Raw genomic sequence first — 17500 nt, forward strand, 5'->3', positions numbered from 1 at the left:
GTATAGTGTTAATGAGGTCAGTCCATAAGAGGGTCATTTAGGAGTCTGGTAACAGCAGGGAAGAAGCTGTTTTTGAGTCTGTTCGTGCGTGTTCTCAGACTTCTGATTCTCATGCCCGATGGAAGAAGTTGGAAGAGTGAGTAAGGCGGGTGGGAGGGGTCTTTGATTATGCTGCCCGCTTTCCCCAGGCAGCGGGAGGTGTAGCTGGAGTCAATGGATGGGAGGCAGGTTCATGTGATGGACTGGGCGGTGTTCATGACTCTCTGAAGTCTCTTGCGGTCCTGGGCCGAGCAGTTGCCATACCAGGCTGTGATGCAGCCAGATAGGATGCTTTCTATGGTGCAGCAGTAAAAGTTCGTAATGGTTAATGTGGACATGCCAAATTTCCTTAGTTTCCTGAGGAAGTACAGGCGCTGTTGTGCTTTCTTGGTGGTAGCGTTGACGTGGGTGGACTTGGACAGATTTGTTGGAGAAGTGTACCCCATGGAATTTCAAACTGCTAACCATCTAACAGCCCCGTTGATGCTGACAGGGTTGTGTACAGTACTTTGCTTCCTGAAGTCAATGACCAGCTCTTTAGTTTTGCTGGCATTGAGGGAGAGATTGTTGTCGCTGCACCACTCCACGAGGTTCTCTATCTCCCTCCTGTACTCTGACTCGTTGTTATTCGAGATCCGGCCCACTATGGTCGTATCATCAGCAAACTAGTAGATGGAGTTGGAACCAAATTTTGTCACGCAGTCGTGTGTGAACAGGGAGTAGAGTAGGGGGCTAAGTATGCAGCCTTGTGGGGCCCCGGTATTGAGGACTATTGTGGAGGAGGTGTTGTTGTTCATTCTTACTGATTGTGGTCTGTTGGTCAGAAAATCGAGGATCCAGTTGCAGAGTGAGGAGCCAAGTCCTAGGATTTGGAGCTTTGATATGAGCTTGGCTGGGATTATGGTGTTGAAGACAGAGCTGTAGTCAATAAATAGGAGTCTGATGTAGGAGTCCTTGTTGTCGAGATGCTCTAGGGATGAGTGTAGGGCCAGGGAAATGGCGTCTGTCGTGGACCGGTTGCGATGATATGCGAATTGCAATGGATCAAGGTGTTCTGGGAGTATGGAGGTGATGCGCTTCATGATCAACCTCTCGAAGCACTTCATTACGACTGGAGTCAAGGCCACTGGTCGGTAGTCATTGAGGCACGTTGCCTGGTTCTTCTTTGGTACCGGTATGATGGTGGTCTTCTTGAAGCACGTGGGGACCTCGGAGTGGAGTAGGGACAGGTTAAAGATGTCCGCGAACACCTCTGCCAGCTGGCCCGCGCAGGCTCTGAGTGCACGACCAGGGATCCCGTCCGAGCCCGTCGCCTTCTGACGGTTCACTTTCAGGAAGGCCAATCTGACTTCGGAAGCTGTGATGGTGTGTATGGGTGAGTTATGGGCTGCTGGTGATCTCGACAGCAGGTTGTTGGTTACCTGCTCGAACCGAGCATAGAATGCATTGAGTTCATCGGGGAGGGGTGCGCTGCTGCCGGAGATGCTGCTCAGCTTCGCTTTGTAGCCCGTTATGTTGTTCAGTCCTTGCCCACAACCGCCGAGAGTCTGTCTGTGACTCTAGCTTGGTTTTATATTCTCTCTTGGCATCTCGGATGGCTTTGCAGAGGTCATACCTGGATTTCTTGTGTAGGTCAGGGTCGTCTGACTTGAACGCCTCAGATCTGTCTTTCAGTAGGCAGTCAATCTCGCGATTGAGCCATGGTTTCCGGTTGGGGAATGTACGTACTGCTTTCTTTGGCATGCAGTCGTCCACACATTTGCTGATGAAGTCTGTGACAGTGGTGGCATACTCATTTAAGTTGGTCGCTGAGTTCTTAAATATGACCAGTCCACCGTCTCTAAGCAGTCACGTAAGAACTCTTCTGTTTCCTAGGACCAGCACTGCACGACCTTCTTAGCTGGATTCTTCCGCTTGAGTTTCTGCTTGTATGCTGGGAGAAGGAGCACCGTCTTATGGTCTGATTTCCCAAAGTGCGGTCGGGGGATGGAACGGTAGACCCCCTTGATTATTGAGTAGCAGTGGTCAAGAGTGTTGTCGCCCCTGGTGGGACAGGAGATGTGCTGGTGGAATTTTGGCAGTACACTCTTGAAGTTGGCCTTGTTGAAGTCTCCGGTCACGATGAACTCGGCCTCCTTAAAAGGCCCGTTTACCTTAACGACCAGATGTCAAATTAAATTTAGCAAGTAAATGCTCGATCACTTTTTACATTGTTGTTATATAATTTCTCTTCCAAGCAACGCCATTAATAATCTCCAAGAAACACTTATAACTGCATCAGAATAAAAACTCAGGGTACATGGTACCCTGGTGGGCAGCACGGTAGCACAAGTGGTAGCACTGTGGCTTCACAGCGCCAGGGTCCCAGGTTCGATTCGCCGCTGGGTCACTGTCTGTGTGGAGGCTGCACGTTCTCCCCGTGTCTGCGTGGGTTTTGCCGGGTGCTCCAGTTTCTTCCCACAGTTCAAAGACGTGCAGGTTAGGTGGATTGGCCATGATAAATTGCCCTTAGTGACCAATTAGGGGTAATTGGGTTACGGGTATAGAGTGGAAGTGAGGGTTTAAGTGGGTCAGTGCAGACTCAATGGGCCGAATGGCCTCCTTCTGCACTGTATGTTCTATGACTATTCTATGACATCCATATTCAGGTAATTACTGCCACAAGGAATTGAGTTTCATAATACACTGTCAATCAATCACTTTAGCTGGACATCTGTAAGAAATGAAATCAATTATAGAAAGCCATCTATACTATACACAGAGATGCGTAGAAGTTATAACATGCAGACAGACGATCTGACCCAGCAAACAATGTCAGCGTTTCCGTCTCCGGAAAATAAATTATTTTCCCAACCCCTTTTTCATCTCTTTTTCCAATCTAATCTTGAATACGGACATGGTTTTTGCCTTAATCAGGAGGACTACAACAGTCTCATAATGCTATGTAAACAAGTTTCTGCTGCATTCTGTTGACTTTCTTATCTTGTATTTTGCCTCATCTTCTAAATCCCTCAAGAACTGAAAATAGTCTGCTTCCGTTTATCTTGGAAATGCTGTTATCATCTTGTACACTTCAACCTTTCAGAAAACACGTTAGCCTTTCAGAAAATCTGCACCCTCAGAATAGAAGGACAGTCATAGAATCCCTACAGTTCAGAAGGAGGCCATTCGGCCTATCGTGTCTGAACTGACCCTCCGAAGGAGCATCCTACCTAGGCCCAATCCCCCACCATATTCCCATAACCCCACCTAACTTTTGGATACTAAGGTGCAATTTATCATGGCCAATCCATCTACCTTGCACATCTGTGGACTGTGGTAGGAAACGGGAGCACCTAGAGGAAACCCACGCTAACATGGGGAGAATGTGTAAATTCCACACAGACATGCAAGGTCAGAATCAAACCCGGGTCCCTGGTGTTGTGAGGCAACAGTGCTAACCCACTGTGCCATACCCTCTCTAAAGTAACTGTCTTATGAAAATGAAGACTGAAAACGCAATACTGAACACAGTACTCTTAATGGAGATCTTAAAAAGAATCTACCCAAATTTGGTATCAACTCAATAAAACCGACAAAATCTATTAGCTTGTTTTTTTTACAACCATTTCAATCTGAAGTGCTGTCTTTAGTGTCCTGTGAATTTGTAATCCCTAACTCATCTTCTCTTCCATAGCACTGAGCCGATGCCTATTGAGAATGTGAATACTGCTTTTTAAAACCAAAATTCATAACTTCACACTTTGAATTACATTTACCATATTTTAGCTTATTTCTTCATCGCAACAAAATCCCTTTGCAGCTTTCTTCTATCTTCTATACAACTAACTGTATTTTGATATAATTTGTAAATGTTAATACTCCCTCAAGCGCTTTACTCAATTTATTGATATACATAGTGAACAGAAGTGGTTCTAGAACTGAAATTTATGCAGCACTGCTGCCGCTCTGAAACACGGATCTTAACTCCTCCTCTTTTTGAACCAATATTTAATCCAGTTGGCTCTCTTCCCTTTAATTCCTTCCTGTTGGATCACGGATAATCTGACACATAATAGACAATGAAGGGTTTTCTTAATGTCTGTAAAGTAGATTTTATTTCCTGAAAGAAGTGAAGTTTGCTAGACCAATTGCCATTAGTTAAAACCTTCTGTTTCTTTATCCAAAATATCAATTAGATTAGTCAAGGCATGATCTGCCTTTTACAAATTCATGCTGGCTCTCCCTAAGTCACTAAAACCTCTCTAAGTTCCCTCTGATTCTTTCCCTGATCATGGTTTCTAGAACCTTACCCACCACTGATGTTAAACTGACTTTATAGTTAGTAAAAATGTCCTTAGACCCATTCGTGAATGAAGGTGTCAGATTTACCACTATCCAATCCTCATATCTAGGAAAGATTGGAACATTGTTGTAAACCCTGCCACTATCTCCACTCCCACTTCCTTTAACAATTTACAATGCGGGTCACACATCCACGAGGTGACTGGACTTCCCGCTTTTGTTGGAACAGTCCCAGTGGCTCCACAGTTTCCTCAAAAACATGGAAAATAGGAGCAGGAATAGACAATTTGACTCTTCGAGTCTGCCCCACCATTCAATATGATCATTCATGACATTCATACCTCAACACCATACTCCTGTGCTCTCCCCAAATCTCTTGTCTCCTTTAGAGACTAGAAATCTATCTATTTCCTTCTTAAATATATTCAGTGACATGACCTCCACTGCCTTTTGTGGTAAAGAATCTCACATGGTCACTACCTGCTGGGTGAAGAGGTTTCTCCTTATCTCAGTCTTAAATGGCATACCCAATATCTTGATACTGTGACCCCTTGTTCTGGACACCCAGCCAAACAACATCGCTGCATCAAGTCTGTCCAGCTCTGTCAGAATTTTATACGCTTCAATTAGATCCCCTCTCATTCTTCTAAATTCTAGTGACTAGAAGTCCAGTGGACTTCTGCTCGAGAGAGTAGGGCCTCTTAAGGATCTACAAGGTCATCTATGTGCGGATCCACAAGAGATGGGTGAGCTCCTAAATTAATATTTCTCGTTGGTATTTACTGCTGAGAAAGGCATGGGATTTCCGGTGGCAGAGATGTGCTGAGCGGACGCACATCAGATGGCTTGCCTTCCAATTGAACCCAATACAGCGCATTTTTTTGAGTTTTTCGCCCAAAAAGCCACCTAAAACTCCCCCAAACTTAAACGGTAAGAACAACGAGGGGGGAAGGAAGATGCCAGCAAACAGCAGTTCGAAGAGCTGACGAGAAGGCAGAAGCGGAGGAAAGGGGGAGGAGTAATGGGCAGATGGACCAGCGGAAACCCAGGTGAACCAGGAGAGGGGAAGATCAGCAGCCCGTATGGCGGATCAGGAGCGGACAACGACACCACTCCCTATAGAGGGGGACGAATGGAAGAGCAGCTCAAAAAAGGAACTGACCGCCATGAAGGAAGCAATCAAAATGGAATTTCAGGTGGTGAAGGAGGTGGTAATGGAAGCGGTAGCCACCCTTCAGCGCACGATAGGCAGACTAGGACGGAAGGTGGAGGCCCAGGAGAAGACGATCCTGGGCCTGGAAAAGGCGTCAATGGACCAGAGTGACAGGATCGAGGCTCAGGAGGCCGAGGTAAAGAGGTTGGCTGTGGCCCAGGGGAACTTAAAGAGGAAGGTCGAGGACCAGGAGAACAGGTCCGACGGCAAAATGTCCGCATCGTGCGTCTGCCAGAGGGGATTGAGGGAAGGGATCCAATGGACTACATCGGCCAAATGCTGGGCAACTTAGTTGGGAGGGAAAGCTTCCTAAACCCCCCAGAACTCGACAGAGCGCATAGGCCGCTCCGGCCTATACCCAAAATTGGGGAGCAGCCAAGAGCGATAATCGCAAAGCTGCACCGGTACCAAGGCCGGGAAAAGATCCTGAGGTGGGCCCGACAAATGACGTAGCGCTCGTGGCACAGAATGAGGGTGAAGGGAACTGGCTATTTCTGATAGGTAAAAGGGTAATCGATTCAGTCATTTTGATGTAAATACTAAAGCCCAGTTTAAAATCCATTTTAAAATGGATTTCAGCATTACAAAAACGCACAGCTTGCAGAATTTGCAGTGGCAAAGCACAGAATTTGATACATTCAAAAGCTAGCTAAAGCTTATGCAACATTATAGTTATATTATAAACTGACCATTGTTCTAATGAACAGAATTGCAAAAGTTATGCAGTCATACCACAATCTGATCAAGGTCGCCATGACTACATGAACCCACCATTGTTCAGAATACAGATAATAGTGCAGTCAGCAGTGAAACCAGTAAAAGCTAGAATTGATTAAAAGTGTAGATCACATTCCAACACACAAACATCTAAAAATGTAACATATCCGAATACATGTTGCACATTGATGCTTGACAACTAACCATCCAACCAAATGCATTTGAGACCCATCGAAGCCAATCAGCACATTGCAGGGGGAGGGACAGATGAAGTCAGACTGATAACATTCTCTTTAAACATAGAGGTCCGGGCAGCCATTTTCCAACCAGGATCACTCTATACCTTTTACCTAATTACTCGCTATCCTTATTTCGTATTTTCATATTTCTACTCTAACGCTTGAAGTTTGCGCAAGCTGTTTTGCTTTGAGCAAAGAATCATTAGTGTATTTTGAAAGTTAAATCTGTTGTAAACCATTAAGCCAATTATTTCTCTTAAAGTCTTTTGCTGGCAAGGGCTTTATTGAGAACATTTGATTTGTAACCGCAAGAAGGTTTCAGTCTCTCAATTATAATCAACAGACACAATAAAAGATTTTTATTTCGCATCCGAGAAGTGTAACTTAAATTTCTACTGAGTTTTGAAGTGTATACAAGACTAAACTTAAACCGCACGGTAGAACCCTACACAGGGTCAGTCAAGACATTGGGGCGGACCTGGCAAAAATGAGGGCCGAATTTAACAGAGCGAAATCAGCGTTCTACAAAAAAGGGGTGAGATTTGGCATGCTGTTCCCGGCCAGACTCTGGATAACATTCCAGGGGAAGGAACATTACTTCGGCACCCCAGAGAAGGCCGATGAGTTCATAAAAACGAAAAACCTGGAGGGGGAACAAATGTAGCAGCGGTCAAGGCAGCAGAAAAACAGAAGAAAGGGAATGAAAGTGGAGGGCGAACCGAGAACAGGGACTGTAATGTGGACTATGATATTGCGCGGGACTATGCTGCCTCGTTTTTGGTTTGAAGCTGGGAAACAGAGGGAAGGAAGCGAGAATAGGGGAAGCAGGTAAGGGGGAGAGGTACGGGATGGAGACAGGTAGGCAGAAAGGGGACAGGGCTAGATCAGCACAGGGAGGGGAGCCACCGTAATAGCGAGGAGGGCTAGCAGTAAGACAAGCAGTAAGGGAGGCCGCACGCACCTCTCAGGTGAGAGAGCGTCTGGCCAAAGGGGGGGGGGAACAGGGCAGAAGGGGGGTAGAACACAGGGAGGGACAGACAGAAGGGGGACAGGGTGGGGGGGGGGCAGGGACGGGACACACACACGCAGAACAGAAAGGGGGCAAAAAGATAGGAAGAGTCTGGCAGCGGGACAGACACAGGCCTCGGATGGCATGGAACAGGGCGAGGAACCAAGATGGTGCCACAAGCAGCCACTCGTGGGGAGGTCCCTGGGCAAAGGGAGATCCCAGAGGGCAGGGCCCCACCACACTATTAGAGGACCTGATGAATACAGACAGTACAAAAGGAGGATTCTGTGGGAAAATATACGGACAGCTACTGGACAGAGCCCGTACACCACTGGACGAGACCAGACGGAAATGGGAGGATGAACTGGGGACAGAAGTGGAGTGGGGACTCTGGAGCGAAGCACTGAGCAGGGCCAACTCCACCTCCTCCTGCGCAAGGCTCAGCCTCATGCAGTTCAAGATGGGGCACAGAGCTCATCTGACTAGAACCCGAATGAGCAGGTTCTTCCCGGAGGTGGAGGACAAATGTGAACGGTGTCAGAGGGGCCCAGCCAACCACACCCACGTGTTATGGGCTTGCCACAAACCTGCTGGGTTTTGTACAGCCTTCTCCGCGGCAATGTCTAAGGTTGTAGGGTGAGGGTACAGTGTTCCCAAAATGTGGCAATCTTCGGGGTATCGGAGCAGCCAGAGCTACACATGGGGAAGAGGGTCGAAGCTTTTGCTTCCCTAATCGCACGCCAAAAAAACCCTGCTCGGCTGGCGATCAGCAGCACCACCCACAGCTGCAGACTGGCTCGCTGACCTCGCGGAATTTCTTCACTTGGAGAAGATTAAATATGCCATCCGAGAGTCAGAGGAAGTCTTCCTGGATATTTGGGGGCAGTTTGTTGGTCTGTTCCAGAACCTGTTCGAGGCCAGCAACAATGAGGAGACGGGAATTGGAAAGTTAAAAAAGAGAGGAAAAAGAAAAGAAAGACATGGAGGAACCATAGGAACGCGCAACCCGGGGGGGCGGAGGGGAAGAGGAAGAAGGGCTGGAGAGGCACAAGAGGCAATGTGGGAAAGGCATGGATGTTAGGGTTAATGGATGTGGGCCGATGAATGGCAGATGGAGTTTAATTCAGATAAATGTGAGGTGATGCATTTTGGTAGATCAAAGTCAGGGCAGGAGCTATTCAGTTAATGGTAGGATGTTGGGGAGAGTTATAGAACAAAGAGATCTAGGAGTACAGGTTCATAGCTCTTTGAAAGTGAAGTCACAGGTGGACACGTTGGTAAAGAAGGCATTTGGCATGCTTGGTTTCATTGGTCAGAACATTGAATACATGAGTTGGGACGTCTTGTTGAAGTTGTACAAGACATTCGTACGGCCACACTTGAAATACTGTGCACAGTTCTGGTCACCCTATTATACAAAGGATATTATTAAACTAAAGAGTGCAGAAAAGATTTACTCGGATGCTACCGGGACTTGATGGTTTGAGTTATAAGAAGAGGCTGGGACATTTTTCCTGGAGCGTAGGAGGCTTAGGGGTGATCTTACAGAGGTCTATAAAACAATTAGGGGCATAGATAAGGTAGATAGTCAACATATTTTCCCAAAGGTAGGGGAGTCTAAACTAGAGGGCACAGGTTTAAGATGTGAGGGGAGAGATACAAATGGGTCCACAGGGGTCAATTTTTTCACACAAATATAAACTAGGGGTTAGAAATCTGTAAAATGTTGTGCTTCTTCCTGATGCACATCCACTCAACGCATGTAGCATTCCAACTCCCTTGATGTCTCCTTCATGTTTCCAATGAGGCTTCCATTACCTTTTTGGCACCAAAGATTCCATTGCTGTGATGATGCCTTTTAAACATGTGACAGTCGGAAAGGCAGTTGCACTGGTTAACTTTCAAACCACTATCATCAGGTGTCCAGCTTCTTGCCAGTCAGCCTGATGTCACGGTACCTGCCGGTTTAGCTCAGTTGGCTGGACAGCTGGTTCATGATGCAGAGCAAGGCCGACAGCGTGGGTTCAATTCCCATACCGGCTGAGATTATTCATGAAAGCCAGGCTTCTCAACCTTGCCCCTAGCCTGAAGTGTGGTGTACCGGGCAGCATGGTAGGACACGTGGCTGGCACTGTGGCTTCACAGCGCCAGGGTCCCAGGTTCGATTTCTCGCTGGGTTACTTACTGTCTGTGCGGAGTCTGCACGTTCTCCCCGTGCATACGTGGGTTTCCTCCGGGTGCTCCGTTTTCCTCCCACAATCCAAAGACGTGCAGGTTAGGTGGATTGGCCATGCTAAATTGTCCTTAGTGTCCAAAAAGGTTAGGAGGGGTTATTGGGTTATGGGGATAGGGTGGAAGTGAGGACTTAAATGGGTTGGTGCAGATTCGATGGGTCGAATGGCTTCCTTCTGCACTGTATGTATCTATGATCCTCAGGTAAAATCACCACCAATCATCTCTCCCCCTCAAAGGGGAAAGCAGCCTGTGACCATCTGGGACTCTGGCAACCTTACTTACTAGAATTATTTAATTGACTGGGGAAGTAATCAGTAAAGATAGACTAGGTGTTGGAATTGTAACCCAAGAATATAATACAAGATGTATCTATTACCAGATATAAATGAGTACACTTATGGGAATGATATTTAATGATAAATGCTCATAAATGCAATCTTGCTGCATGCTAACACAATGTGCTGAGAATGTGTTCCACTGTAACTGAAGGGCAGGATTGCTGATAATGCTGTTGGGTTACTCACTCATTACTCCTATTACAGAACAATCAGTTACCATTTCATGTTGACAATACTCTTCTCAAAGCTCAACCGTGAAATTTTATCATGAAACACCGGATATTCACGTCTTAATTGTGAATTAAATTATCGATCTGCAGACACAATTTTATTTAAAAGCTCAGAGCAATGACAAAATTAACATTGCAATTTAGCACTGCATTGCCAACAATGAGCACCTTAACTACACCAGCCTTTTTTACACTAGGTCAGTACAATCTCTCCATACATATCACAGTTTCCCTGCATATTGTTCTTTATAGAAATAGCACACAATATGTAAAATTACAGGATATTGAAGCAGTATTGAAATGGTTTCCGATAGTTGGAAATGTGGTCCAGGGTAAGGGATATTGGGTTACTGAGTGAAATTAATTGGGTACTTCCCAGTGAGTTCAAGATCTACGGAATAGGATATCAGTATGCTTGTACTAAACTGTGACGGTATAGCTTATGCAGCAAAACGATGGTGTGACCCCGAACTGAATGGAGATTGGTCTAACAGTAACGTTCAAGCAGAATAGAGGATTATGGGATCTTGTGACAAAATAATTGAACTAAAGCTTTGTTTCAGAAAATTAGGTAGAAATGTCACTGAGACAAAAGTCTGTGATTTCTAAACGTTGCCGTCAATAACTGTCTTAATAGGGTTGCCAACTCGGGCAGGACACGCTGTAGCAGATGTCAACGCTTGACCTCCTACCTTCAACAGCACCTCCCCCAGATTCCTGCCATTGGTCACCAACATTTGCATTATTACAGAGCCCCAACTTCCCAAAGGTTTTCAATGTGGCCTGTTTCAACTTTTGAAAATCTGGTCACCCTACCCACATATCGAAAGGGCAACCCAAGACAGACAATTCTTAAAGGTCAGTGTTTTTTTTTCTTGTATGAAAGCTAATTTTGTTTCTATGTAGAGGGTGAATAATTTGGGAAAATGAAAGTTATTATTCCCAAAAGTGAAGCATAGTAGTATGCAGACTTAATTTTGAGATGTTTTCCATTTTGTTCCCCTGCTTGAATGGCTGGTTTATCGAAAAACATATCTATCTTTCCATGCCATGGATAACATTATACGTTTACTGATTCCTTCAATGTTGTTCCAATATATTTATGCCTTGCTCAAAAGTTGTCAATTCTTAAAATAGCGTACTGAATCTTTACGAGAATCAATAGATTTGTACACTTAATGTTCAATAAATCTTGGCTAGTAAATTGGATTTGTGGGTAAACATCTTGTGGAGATCACAACTGACCTTTCACCCTTTGTTAGGTTCAAGGATCCACTCTGCAAGGACAATTTCCCTGTCATTAAAGGAAAAATATTCTGGATCACATTACCATTTGATGATTAGGATCCCAAGATTGTTGTCCACAACATTCTCTTTGTTGCTAAGATTATTACATAACATAGAACATAGAACATTACAGCGCAGTACAGGTCCTTCGGCCCTCGATGTTGCACCGACCTGTGAAACTACTCTAAAGCCCATTTACACTATTCCCTTATCATCCATATGTTTATCCAATGACCATATGAATGCCCTTAGTGTTGGCGAGTCCACTACTGTTGCAGGCAGGGCATTCCACACCCTTACTACTCTCTGAGTAAAGAACCTACCTCTGAATCTGTCCTATATCTATCTCCCCTCAATTTAAAACTATGTCCCCTCGTGCGAGACATCACCATCCGAGGAAAAAGGCTCTCACTGTCCACCCTATCCAATCCTCTGATCATCTTGTATGCCTCAATTAAGTCACCTCTTAACCTTCTTCTCTCTAACGAAAACAGCCTCAAGTCTCTCAGCCTTTCCTCATAAGATCTTCCCTCCATACCAGGCAACATTCTGGTAAATCTCCTCTGCACCCTTTCCAATGCTTCCACATCCTTCCTATAATGCGGCGACCAGAATTGCATGCAATACTCCAAATGCGGCCGCACCAGAGTTTTGTACAGCTGCAACATGACCTCATGGCTCCAAAACTCAATCCCTCTACCAATAAAAGCTAACACACCGTACGCCTTCTTAACAACCCTCTCAACCTGGGTGGCAACTTTCAGGGATCTATGCACATGGACACCGAGATCTCTCTGCTCGTCCACACTGCCAAGAATCTTACCATTAGCCCAGTACTCTGTCTTCCTGTTATTCCTTCCAAAATGAATCACCTCACACTTTTCTGCATTAAACTCCATTTGCCACCTCTCAGCCCAGCGCTGCAGCTTATCTATGTCCCTCTGTAACTTGTAACATCCTTCTGCATTGTCCACAACTCCACCAACTTTAGTGTCATCTGCAAATTTACTCACCCATCCTTCTACGCCCTCCTCCAGCTCATTTATAAAAATGACAAACAGCAGTGGCCCCAAAACAGATCCTTGTGGTACACCACTAGTAACTGGACTCCAGTCTGAACGTTTCCCATCAACCGCCACCCTTTGTCTTCTTCCAGCTAGCCAATTTCTGATCCAAACTGCTAAATCACCCTGAATCCCATGCCTCTGTATTTTCTGCAGTAGCCTACCGTGGGGAACCTTATCAAACGCTTTACTGAAATCCATATACACCACATCAACTGCTTTACCCTCATCTACCTGTTTGGTCACCGTCTCAAAGAACTCAATATAGTTTGTGAGGCACGACCTACCCTTCACAAAACCGTGTTGACTATCTCTAATCAAATTATTCCTTTCCAGATGATTATACATCCTATCTCTTATAAACCTTTCCAAGATTTTGCCCACAACAGAAGTAAGGCTCACTGGTCTATAGTTACCGGGGTTGTCTCTACTCCCCTTCTTGAACAAGGGGACAACATTTGCTATCCTCCAGTCTTCTGGCACTATTCCTGTTGACAAAGATGACTTAAAGATCAAAGCCAAAGGCTCAGCAATCTCCTCCATAGCTTCCCAGAGAATCCTAGGATAAATCCCATCCGGCCCAGGAGACTTATCTATTTTCACACTTTCCAGAATTGCTAACACCTCCTCCTTATGAACCTCAAGCCCTTCGAGTCTAGTAGCCTGAATCTCAGTATTCTCCTCGACAACATTGTCTTTTTCCTGTGTGAATACTGACGAAAAATATTCATTTAGCACCTCTCCTATCTCCTCGGACTCCAAGCACAACTTCCCACTACTGTCCTTGACTGGCCCTACTCTTACCCTAGTCATTCGTTTATTCCTGACATATCTATGAAGTGTAGTTTGGCTTTTAAAGGTCAAGAGTAAACAATATAAATTCTATTGTTTAAAATATTATACCAAAGCACGAAAATGTTTAATTAACCGTGGGACCATACAACTTTAAAAAGCGACCAAAACTAAGACAACAAAGTCAAAGGCAGCTTCTCTGAAGCAGACAAAATTATCTGCTCAGTCCTTGCAGATTACTCATCAATATTCTAGTGATAGAATGTGGACCTAGAAACGAGTAATCAGGAACATGTCGCGATGGTTTAACCAAGAAAATACTTATGCCTGAATCAGAATAATTCAAAAAACATCTTTCATTAAAAGAATATGTTTGAGGCTACCAAATTTGAATTTACCTGCTTTTTCTTTACAATTAAAATAATTTACAGACCACAAATAGGCCATTCCTCCCAATAGATCCCAGATGGTCTCCACAAGAACCTTCTCCCACCCCAATTATTTTATGAAATGAATGAATGAAAATTGCTTATTGTCACAAGTAGGCTTCAAATGAAGTTACTGTGAAAAGCCCCTAGTCGCCACATTCCAGCGCCTGTTCGGGGAGGCTGTTACGGGAATTGAACCGTGCTACTGGCCTGCCTTGGTCTGCTTTCAAAGCCAGCGATTTAGCCCTGTGCTAAACAGCCTCTTTCATTTACTCCTCCGCTGTTTATAATGAAGAATTGGAGATAGGTGGGTTTCACAAGGACTGGACAGCATTTTAAAATTACATCACCAGCAAGTGAATATCTTGTTTGAGCATTCTTGTTTCATAATTTCATGAATGATTGTAATACATAAGGTGCGACAAATAGTGAATGCCTACAGAAAGCCCGATTGGATAGCAGTCAAATATTAAATATACAATACACGTGACAACAAAAGCCATTTAACGATGATGGCAAGAACAAGTTATATAGCAAAATGAATGCCAGTTGCTCAAATGTTTTCATTATATACAGTAAGTTTAGATCTATCCAGTGCCAGGAGCATAGCTTTGTTACTTCACAGCATTGACAATATTCTTCTGCATCTGTAATCTTTAAAATTCTACGGACCAGAGGGTTGTGAATTCTCCATTGTTGAAGCTTTGATGTCTCAAGAAATCATAATCGCATTGAATGGCGGAGTACGCCCAAGTGACTGTATAGCCTATCCTGCTCTTAATTCTACTGTTCTTAAATTTGCGAATGCCATGCACCATTCTACATTTGACTGGAGAACCAAACTTCTACTTCTATCTTCGCTTTATATCGATCTGAGCACCTGGAGGTGCATCAGAATGGTCCTGCGTAAATAAACTGCCTGTGTCAAGATTAATTTTGTTGTTGGACTGCATAGCTGAACCAAGGTTGAGAACTCACTGAATAGGAGGAATTATAATGAAAAGAAGACACTTTAATAATCAATTGCACAAACTGTCAATACACAAAGACACTGTACTGCTTGTACACCAGGTATCTAAAGACTTTGTCTTAAAATCTCGCACTGCTAAAACTCCCTTGATGGCTCAGCAAGGTTGTACAATTATAGATGAGTTAAAAGGTCCATGAAGATCCTATCTGTAATCTGTGCTGAGTTAACTAATTTGAGTTAGGATATATGGATTTGCAGTGAAACTCACATGTAAAGTTCCTATTAGCCTCATGACACTTACAGCACTTATATATGACAAAGGCATGGTTCGCAGATGATGACAGGTACCTGTGGGGAGTCACAAATCACCGCCTCAAGTGAAGGGGGTGTGAGGTTTTAACATTGGTAAGAAAAAAGATTCCCTATCATTTTAGTATATTGCTGAAGTGTAAAGGTTTTTGTTCTGTTCAATCCTCTTTCTTTCAGTTAAAACTCTCTCACAGCTAACAGCACCTGCAGTTATGACAGATCACAAAATATTTACTTACCAGCTTCTTCCGACGGTCTTGTTCAGTTGGAGGTTCTTCATCTTCACTTACTTTTTGCTCTTCAAAATGCGACATCACCATACAGCTATGTTTAAAGAAGAAACATACGTATTTAATAAAATACAAGGCACATTTTTTCTGCAAAGTTCTGATGGTTGTTATGTGGGTTGGTGTGGAGAGGCAAAATGGGTATAAATCTGTTTCCACCGGATTCCTGCCCATATTTATGGATGCTTGCACACTGAAATGTAGTGATAATGTTAAAGTGGCAAATCATTCAGTGCTTCTCAACACTGATATACATTCATATTGACTCATAGACGCACAGGATGTTGATAACTCCTTTTTTCGGCTCTACACTATAGGGATAATACATTAGAACAATGCACGTTATGATGGAACGTGTAAAATAATAGAATAATAGGACAGGGTTGCTGGAAGTAAGCTGTTTCAAGTGGTAAGGGGATAAAGACAGATACAAGATTAAATGCAAGAGATTTAAAACAGAGAACAGATTGCAGAAGCATTTTCAGGGTTACTTGGAATACTCCAGCAGTTTTGTTACCTCAGCTGATTTAATTCTGCTCCCTTGCTGTTAATCTGAAGTCCAATTATACCATTAGAACCCACAGGATGTGAAATGTCTAGGATGTGCTCCCACTTTGATGGTGTTACTTTGCTGCACATATGAATACGGTTTCCATCGCACTAACTGACATAATTAAAAAAAAAATTTAGAGTACCCAGTTCATTTTTTCCAATTAAAGGGCAATTTAGCATGGCCAATCCACCGACCCTGCACATCTTTGGGTTGTGGGGACGAAACCCACGCAACACAGGGAGAATGTGCAAACTCCACATGGACAGTGACCCAGAGCCGGGATTGAACCTGGGACCTCGGCGCTGTGAGGCAGCAGTGCTATCCACTGTGCCATCGTGCTACCCCTGACAGCATGGCATTCCTTCACATGACCATATCCAAAGGAAATCAGGCAAACTATTTCAGTGCAATCAAATTCACAGAATGAAAAACTGTTAGGGTGGCGATGGGAGTCAGGTGCAGATGAACAATCCTCTGTGGATGGAGCTAGAATGGACCCGCTGCCAGGTCGTCTGGGGTCTGAATCATAGGACTGCTTTGGAGGGGGTAAAATACTTAATTACTTTGTGTAAACATTGACGATGTAAGAGTGTGAATGTAATTATCAATTTATTTCTTAATTTAAGATGACTCCTCCCAAGCTGCAACACGAAATCTAAGCACAACATTATGAAGTAATTTTCATATGGGGGCCTTCATTTATTTCATCCAACCATCACGGAAACTAAGAGTACGTTCCAGAGATCTTGAGGCGGCTTGACAGGGTAGAGATGGGGCTTCACAGGGGGGATACTGAGGATGATGATTCCCCATATGGAGGAATCAAGGCCGAGGTGGTAGTTTAAAAATAAGAGGCCTTGCATTTAAGATGGAGATGAGGAGGAATTTCTTCTCTCAGAGGGTGATTTATTCTTTGCCTTCTCTTTTCCAGAGATCAGTGGAGGCTGGGTCATATATACTCATGGCTGAGTTAGACAGATTATTGATCTACAAGGGAGTGAAAGTTAATGGGGCAGGTAGGGAAGTGGATTTTAGGCCACTTTTAAGATCAGCCATGATCTTATTGAAGTATACTTGATGGGTTGGATGGTCCTTCTCCTGCTCCTATTCTTTATGATCCTTGGCAAATAACTTTCTTAATGTTTTTTAGGTGCAGAGTTCAGTGAACTGGATTGCTCTGGTTCATTTATTTCCTTGTGGTAGCAGGAACCCTACAGCTAATAAGCACTTTCAAAAAGCAAATCATGTTGCACAAAGGCATAGCTCAGTAGGCAAACAATGTTTTCTTGATTGAAAGAATCACATTTAAGTTGAGGGATATTGTTAGTTTGAACTTGTACAAAGCTTTGGTTGGAGCACAATCGGGAGTACTGCACGCTGTTCCAATCTCCATTTATAAAAATGAGATAAAGGCTTTGGAGAAGGGGCAAAGAAGATTCCCATCGACGATATCCCATATGGAGAGATTATAATTATCAAGATAGATCAAACAGGCTAGGCTCTTCT

General features: G+C 44.1%; 1 protein-coding gene across 5 annotated transcripts in view; it reads right to left on the reverse strand.

The window, feature by feature from the left end:
- The window catches only part of ipo11 (importin 11), an 878696-nt gene that overhangs the window by 119486 nt on the left and 741710 nt on the right, over nucleotides 1–17500 (reverse strand). For all 5 annotated transcript variants that reach the window (XM_072496963.1, XM_072496961.1, XM_072496959.1 and 2 more), the window contains one exon: nucleotides 15394–15478. In XM_072496963.1, coding sequence (XP_072353064.1) covers nucleotides 15394–15478 — 85 coding nt within the window. The remainder of the gene's footprint in view (nucleotides 1–15393; nucleotides 15479–17500) is intronic.

This window comes from Scyliorhinus torazame, chromosome 3 (genome assembly GCF_047496885.1).
Source record: "Scyliorhinus torazame isolate Kashiwa2021f chromosome 3, sScyTor2.1, whole genome shotgun sequence".
In the NCBI taxonomy this organism is placed as follows: domain Eukaryota; kingdom Metazoa; phylum Chordata; class Chondrichthyes; order Carcharhiniformes; family Scyliorhinidae; genus Scyliorhinus; species Scyliorhinus torazame.